At 44.1% G+C, this 8315-nt stretch overlaps 1 protein-coding gene across 1 annotated transcript; it reads left to right on the top strand.

Moving 5' to 3' along the window:
• The first annotated feature begins 6637 nt into the window (after nucleotides 1–6637).
• LOC118430072 (olfactory receptor 10G4-like) lies at nucleotides 6638–8123 on the top strand. Its single transcript, XM_035840781.1, has 2 exons — nucleotides 6638–6886; nucleotides 7257–8123. The coding sequence occupies exons 1-2, from the start codon at nucleotides 6638–6640 to the stop codon at nucleotides 8121–8123; spliced, it is 1116 nt and encodes a 371-aa protein (XP_035696674.1).
• Nucleotides 8124–8315: the final 192 nt, after the last annotated feature.

Genomic DNA, 8315 nt, shown 5'->3' on the forward strand with positions numbered 1-8315 from the left:
CTACACAGATATCTGACGGAACAAAGTACAACGAACTACTCCATTGAACACTCCATCGAGCCCGTCATGGATGATTTTCTGTCAAAGTCTTAAACAAAAACAAAATCGGCCCCTGCAGTTACACAAAGGCTGCTAGTCGGACTAAGTCTATACCACTTATTCAAGAGACCAAGAGCTATCGCGTGGTGTTATACCCCCCTCACATTATATACGATCTTCGGACGTACTTCGCGATCGCAGGAAGGTCGGCTGATTTTAAGATCTTAAGATGGTCTTGCGTATTTTTCGCCCAAAATCTGTCCCCCTCACATATAAGCGAGCCTCGTGCGATCGACGGTGAATAAATCTATGATAATGACCCTCCCACGACCTCTTGCACGCGGACAAGGAACACAAAACGTTCCTTAAAAAAGGCAAGAGATCAATATATGTTACTTATTTTGTTGTCGGAATCTTTTTAACCAATGAATGGAATGCGTGGACATAATAGAAATGACACAAGACAGGAAAGTGTGTCACAAAGCCAGCCTACATACTGCCATAGGGGCCACAATGTTAGAATTACCCTCACATTCCCAGAAATTCAATATTTGTAAACAATCGGAAGTCGGGTGAACGTCGCCCGAACGTCGCCCGACTAACGGGCGTTCAAACGGGCGTTCGCCATCCGATTTGCGCTCGATGATTAATAACTACGTCTGTGCTCGCCTATCGGTCTTCAATCGTTGGATTGACGCAAGACTATTGACCGATATCCTTGCGAGGTACGCACGGTTTTCACGCACGATCTGCGACTCGGTAACGGGCTCTAGAATCTCGGAGATCTCCTGCGTCTTGTCGCTTATGTTAAGAACATGTTTCGCTGCACCGCGACCGTCGTAAGACTCTTGAAAATTGCCGGCGATCTCTAAAAATCGCAAGATGATCGTGAAAACACCGGACGTCTTACTCACGAAAATGTCATTTAGAGCTGTAGACTAGTCTTCCGATCGAATCGCGCCTAATGTGAGGGGGGTATAACGACAGCGCGTTGGGCTCAGGCCCAAGAGGTCCGGGGACCGACTTCTGCCATGTCACTGATCTTACACGACTTTCCTCAGGTGGAAATCAGTACCTAGCTTCGGCTAGTGGCAGTGGCGATTTTCAACGTTGGCTAGGTTCTCTTATGCCGGGAAAAGGAGTTTGCCGAGGAAGGGAGTTCGCCGTGTAAAGGAGTTGCCCCGGCCCGGCAAACTCCCTTTCACGGCAGAAGAGTCTACAATGGAGGCTAGGGCAGTGGCAATACTCACCCGCTATACACCAGTCAGCATTAGGAGGAACCCCTTACATCTCATTTTAATTGGCGTACATTAAAATAAAAAAGAAGGAAAATTAGACAAGAGGTGTTTCACTGTTTTCATTTTTTTTCAACATCTAAAAGTACATACAAGAGAAAAATGAAAGAAAAAGGGACATGTCAAACTACCCACGACAGGTCACGTGTCAAGCTACCCCCCCCACACACACACCCCTCGAATAGCAATGGGGGACTTTGGCCAAGTTAGGAATGAAAGGCAAGTAGGCCTAGGAGTGAACTGTCTAGCCGGTGTGATAGCTGGATAGACTGCAGAAGACAGACTGAAATCCCATGGCAACAAATTTGTCCCTTTTTCTTTTCATCCAGCTGACACGTCTGCTTGGAGACTGCCGTCGTCCCTCGCCCAATGTGCTGCAGCACCGTGAAAGGAACGTAAACGTTGTTTTATCCAAACGTACAAAGTAAAGGTGTCAAAGGCTCAGTCAGAAGCCCTCTGAGGGGACGTATACTCCCAAAACAACAAAGCTGCCTCTGCTGGGGCCGTCTTAATCTTACATGTAGCAGCTCCTGCACCTGTGAGACTATGAGCATCAGTAGACGAGAGGGTTGAGAAGGAATTGCACGCACCCGTCCCTCACCTTAAAAAGTCATGTGCAGACCAGGCGAACAGGTCACCGAACTCGCCGTCAAGTGACTGATGGCCTACTCTATTGTCTCTCGAGACAGAAGGATGCCAACGACAACCAAGGAGCTTTCATCAACCTGTTGATAAAAGCTCCTTGTTGATAAAAGCTCCTTGCGACAACTAAAAGAGCTATATGCCAAAATGTGCAAGTAATTCACACAATTTATAATGAAATGTAGGAATTCTGCTAAACGAAATAACTTCTCATCATCATCATCGGTCGATGTGCTTGTACACACGTCGGGATTATACCGCCCCTTACGGGGTTCTCCTAGCTGAATATAAGACAGTGAGGCACAAGGTCTCCCGTCCGGGTGAATGATGTAAAATCACAGTATGTCTGATACGAGACGGAGGTTCGCCAAGCCTCCATCCGGGTGATTTGTAGTGAATTACCAACTCCCGGCGGAATGGTTTGCGCCATCGCACACAGAGGCATGCCCCTACTCTTTCTTGAAAGGTGTGGCGAATTCTTTAAGGGTGCTTGAGGTATGGACCTCCGTCCTATCAGCGGGCGCACTGTTGCACTGAAATAACTTCTACACATGGAATATATGTATCATTGGTTGAGAAGACCATAGAATAGTTTGTGCTAATTACAGCTTTATTTGCATAATCAATGAGACAAGACGGAACAATAAATCTACAAAGCCTCAATATATTTGACTGAGATACAAAAAGTTAAAACAGTAGGTTTTAGCCGGCACTTGTCTTAGATGGGATTGAAAACAGTAGCAGAATTCCATGTTTAAATTTAATCATAAGTTATGTTAATTACTTGAACATTAACATACTAGCAATCTATACACGGTGGTGTACACCTTTAATTAACTTTCATATGTCATAAGTAGGTAATTCCAACCATTTACGGCTGTTGAATTATTACACTTGTACGTTAATTATGTAGATTGCACTGGCACTTGCATGATGTTCCCCCTACCATAAATTATACACTTTACGTGTATGAAAGTCCTATAATGGAAAACACTACAATTATAGATTTTCCTCATGTATCATGCAAATGCCCCCTTAATTACTTTGATAGTGCCGTTTTTGGGTTCTATTCTGCCATGTTATCAGTCAACATGGTGTCCACATGTGACATAACAGTTTTTCGAACATTCGTGAAAGGGTCTATACGCTCCGCCCCTGATTCATCGCCCAAAACACTGACAGTTTGTTAATACTATATCATGAGGCCATAGCAAGTAAATTTTATGGATGACATCAGCGCGCGCATTAATTTTCGCCTGATTTCAGAAAACAAAACAAGATTTTTTTTTTCTTCTGAGATGGTGAACATGGCGAGAAAGTATCAAAATGGGCAAATATGCTGTGTTGTAGGTTTATGGTTGTACTAGTAACACTAGCCAGGTAGCCATGACTGTAGTTATAGAAGTGAAACTAAAAATTAAGTTAGATAGTTGTAGAAGTGGGCCCAATATGGAAGCTATGACAGTTGTTGCCATGTACCAGTCTACCACACTAGTGTCACCTTTACTACACTAGTACACGTCTTGAATACAGAAATGAATGCCTTGTAGGCTGTGATACCATGTTTCGTCGCTTCAATTTGGAAAATTTAGCCATCTTGTTTTTTTACCCATCGTTTTTTTTCGCCCTATCGCACTATTTTTGCCATCTGCAGAGGATGTCATCCATAAAATCTACTTGCTGTGGCCTGATCTATCATGCGTCAAACGCAGCTACTGTTACTCATAGACTATACAAAAGCAGCCCGTGTTAACGTGTGTACCATCATCGCAGCACAACAAGCTGCGTTGGTGCCAATATACCCACCTGGCCATTGCCTACCATGCTATTCTTTCTTGTCTTCTGACGCAAGTCTCCCACCACATGTTCGGACCGAACACAGTGAAAGTCACGACCAAAAGAGAGATAACCGCGTACAGTTCTGTTATAGTCTTCAGACATCAACATTCTCCTTCGCATTGTTACCAGAGTCTCCACGACTTGCAAAGCACAAATAAACCGTGCGAGAACTAGTCGCACACTGACATATGGGTGCGTGAGATTTCTCTCAGTCCAGCTTGAAAAAACAGCAAACGTCCATGTGCGTCAGCGTAAAAACGATGATGTGATTGTTCTAGATGAAACTCGTGCTTGGTGTTTGCCTACTGGGCATGTGCGGGAAAATAGGACACCTGCGCGTGTATATATTTGGCTAAAATTAAGTTGAGATGTGTATGTATGTAATACATGTATCAACACATGGGCTCTCGTAGTCAGAGTGAAAAGTACCCAGCGAATCAAGTCTTTGAATGCGTTCAGCGAGCTGCCTGTTGGCCGCTGTCTGTGTCCCTCTGAGACCAGGTAGCGGGACAGTGACCAGACTTCTGCAAGAAATCAGGACATTCAAGAACACTGCGCGGCGGAGTCGGCACAAGCAACGCGCGCTTAAGACGGAGATTGTTGGCAGAACAACGAAGGTACGGTCTTCTGCACATGTCTGAACTATTCGATTGTTTGTAGATCTATAAGACAGTTAGTTGTAAAATGTTTTATATGTGAATCAGGTATGTTTTAGCATTGAAACAAAAGTAAGATAGAAGTGTATTGTGTACAAAAAGGGACTAAAATCCTTCAAGTCGGGGTCTTGTTATGAGTGGACTGTAGTTCATGGTTAAGGTATAAAACCTGCTGTTAATATATATATGTAGATCACCTCAGTGTAACTAACGAAAGGTAGTGGAGGCTACTCAAAACGTCTTACCGTTTCCAAAATTATATCCTGTCTTCAGTAATGTCCATTTGGCCTTGCTAAGAGCTGTTCTTTGTCTTGTTAGCTATGTTAATATCTGACCATAGCTGCCTGGCAAAGAATAGTTCTTCCTGGGTTGATATCGCCGATACGACCGGTAGATTTCCCTTCTTTGATTTAAGTTTGAAGGTCGGTCATCCTGTTCTACGGGTACGGGGGTGGGTACCGGTACAGAAAATTCAGGTCCAGGTCAGGTTTAGGTCCAGAGGATCAGGTCTCCGTCCGGATCTGAACCTGATTCAGTATGTGAAAACTTGTGAATGCATGTGATACTCAAAACATTGGTATCAAGTGCTCACTTCGCTTGAAAGAAATCTATTTTGTGGATTTTCTTTCGGACCGGACCAGAAAAAACGATTTTGTACCGGGGTGGGTACCGGGGTGGGTACTAGGGGCGGGTACCGGTGTACAGAAAATTCAGGTTCAGGTCTGGTTCGAGGTCCAAAGGATCAGCCTGGTCCGGGTACGGACCTGATTCAGTATGTGAGAGCATGTGACTGGATGATACTCAAAACAATGGTGTATTTGGCGACAAATAGTATGTTTTGTGGAGTATTTGACTCCCACTGGCGTTCTAAAATCATACAAGACATGCCTCTGTAGGATTGACTGGAAAACTTTGATGAAATGACTATAAACTCTACCTGCTTCGCTCTTGTTATTTTCTTCGACCGGTAAGCCCCAAAACGTGTGAATTCCTGCATGATCATATAATTCATTTATTTTCTAATAGGTCCAACATTTTTTTCAGGTCCGGTTTTTCCGGACCGGTACAATAAGAAAAACCGGTTTTGTACCGGTACACCGTACCGGTACCCACCCCTATCCTGTTCAACTCACCAGAGAACAAAGACCATCGAAAGTGAGCTTTTTAACCTTCCTAGCGCCACGAGTTGATTGTAAAGTCTACATATAATCGACCCTGGCACTGGGAATTTTAAAGGTCTTTTACACAACGTTAGGAATGTAAAATACAGTACAGTATTGGGTTTTCAAGACTGAAAAAGTTAACTTCGAATTAACTCGGCTTTTGAATTCAAACACATCGAGCGGCTGAATGCTATGCGTATGCTCTTAAATGTACTCGAAGTAAAATTCATGTGGCAAGATCAACAATATTATAGATAGATCTTTGTCTTATTGACTTTGAGATGCACATCTTAAGACATTATTTCATATTGACGAGATTCATAAAGTAAGTGTAAATCCCCCCATTTTTTGGTGGTTAGTAACTAATCTTAACAGTGCCACGTGCACATACAAACTGGAGTCAGAAGGTAAAGGTAGTCTTTTATCTCCCCGATTGAAGTCATGTACCCATTTGTACACCTGGGTGAAGCGAGGAAGGTCGTGTGAAGTGCCTTTCCCAAGGGCACAACGTCGGGGCATGGCGGGTATCGAACTCGGGGCTTCTAGCTTCCCGCCTCCGAGTCCAATACTAGTATTTTACCAGTTACATCACACACAACGTCGTGTGATAAAAATTTCACATGAGTTGAGTACCAAACGGAGAAAGAACTATCGTCAGTCCCGTTTATTTTGCTGCTTGTTATGTTCACTTCTTCATCGAAGACTCGTCGTAGTATTAGTGACAATCACAATGATTTTATTGCATATTCATGCCCCGTTGGGGCTAAATGCAGTCAGTTTGGTACAAAAGGTAGTAAACGCAAAGTTATACAATTTCACATACTATAGTTTATATGCATCTTCTCCCTTCCTAAAACATTTGTAGATGAACTTACAGAGATTTTCTAATCTTCTACTGTATTAGTGTAAATAGATTATAAACAAGTCTCTTACAAAAATATCTGATTCATTCATTTCTTCTCTTTGGGTGTGAACAAAGTCAACAAGTAAGACGCTTTTCGACATGGAGAACACTACCGAGGACCCAGTCTTCATCACAGATGCGGTTGTCAACTTTCTTACGGCGACTGCGAGTTTAGAAAACGTGACAACAGCACCAGAGGGCGTCTACAACCCAGCAGACTACGGCGTGTACGGCTACTACCCGCCGCTAGAGCCCCTGCTGAGTTTCATCCTAGCGGTCATGACCATTTGGTCCGTGTTCGGCAACGGCTGCTTGCTGTATCTCGTCTGTACTGAGAAAAACATGCGGGTAAGTCATTGTTAAGTTATTGATTTTGCAATTGATACAAGCGGTAAGCCTTGGAAGTTTAAACATTCTGTATTGGCCTAATTATGCTCTAGTAACACATGCATATAAACCCAAGCCAAAGCAATCGTTTTACTTTCAATTCTCGTGATTTAAAAACATTGTCACGAAATTGTATACGATATAATTTCTGACGAAAAATAGTTTATACTATCTGAAACGTCTGACCGTTTCCAAAATCATATCCAGTTGCTTGAGTAACTGCTTTTTTTGGTATATCTTATTACCTGAATGTCTAATCTTCATCAACGGATATAAATTGTTATAATATTTGTATATGTTTCTTACCAACGCTTTTTTTTCTGTCAAACAGGAACCAGGAAACATATTTTTGTGTGTCCTGGCGCTCACAGACATCGCCCAGATACTGGTCTACGCCCCCACAACCATGCGCAGCTTGGCGCACGGAGAGATCCCAGGTGAGGGTTGGTGCAGGGTCCAAGGCTTCTTCGTTCCTTTCCTAGTCACACTGTCAGTCTACCTGCATGCGGGTCTGTGGACCTGCAGGTTTATACACATCGCCTTTCCTCTCCGGTACGCTTCCATGATGACCAAACGTCGCCTCGCCGTCGCTATGACCGTCTGCGCGCTGATTGCCTCAGTAGCACCTATGGTTGACGTCGCTCTTGTCGGGACTGTACAGGTATGGACAATGTTCGAATCCTCTGTCGACATCGCACAGCCTCTCAGTATCATGCTCCCGTGTATCTTTGGAGGCCAAAATGCCACCGTCTATACAGGAATGGTCACGACCTTCATCGGTGTGGCCATCAGCAGTGTTGCCGCCGCTCTCATCTGCAAGGTGGCCTGGGACAACGAGAGGAGGCACACGAAACTGTCCGGGATCGCCAAGGATCAGTTCGACCACAAACTGAAAGCAGCCAAAACACTGATGATCATAACGGGAATCCAGCTGTTCACGTGGCTTCCTGGGCTTGTCACTGGATTTCTGCTGAAGGGGAAAGTCATCGGGACTGACGTAGGACTCATCCTTTCGGACATCTTCTTCGTCGTCATGATGACAAGTACCTTCACCGATTCAATTGTGTTCGCCATGCGCAAGAACATCTACCGCCGCGCGGTGAGCAAGATATACGGCAAGATCAGGGAGCGCTACCAGCGATCTGTGGGTCCTGACCATATCCCCATGGGTACATTGCGTCGGACAGAAAAAACCTAAAGGGACATTCAGTGTTCGCAAAATATCCGTAAGTAACATTTAAATTCTTTCCTTAAATAATTTGATTCATATTATTTCTAGATTCAAGCAGAGGTTAGTGGGGAATATCGTGACCCCTTCCTTATATGCCGTATGGGCTGGTCGAAAAAAAGAAAAGGTCACGATTTTCCCCACCAACCTCTGCTTGGAGAG

Source organism: Branchiostoma floridae, chromosome 14 (assembly GCF_000003815.2).
Source record: "Branchiostoma floridae strain S238N-H82 chromosome 14, Bfl_VNyyK, whole genome shotgun sequence".
Classification (NCBI taxonomy): domain Eukaryota; kingdom Metazoa; phylum Chordata; class Leptocardii; order Amphioxiformes; family Branchiostomatidae; genus Branchiostoma; species Branchiostoma floridae.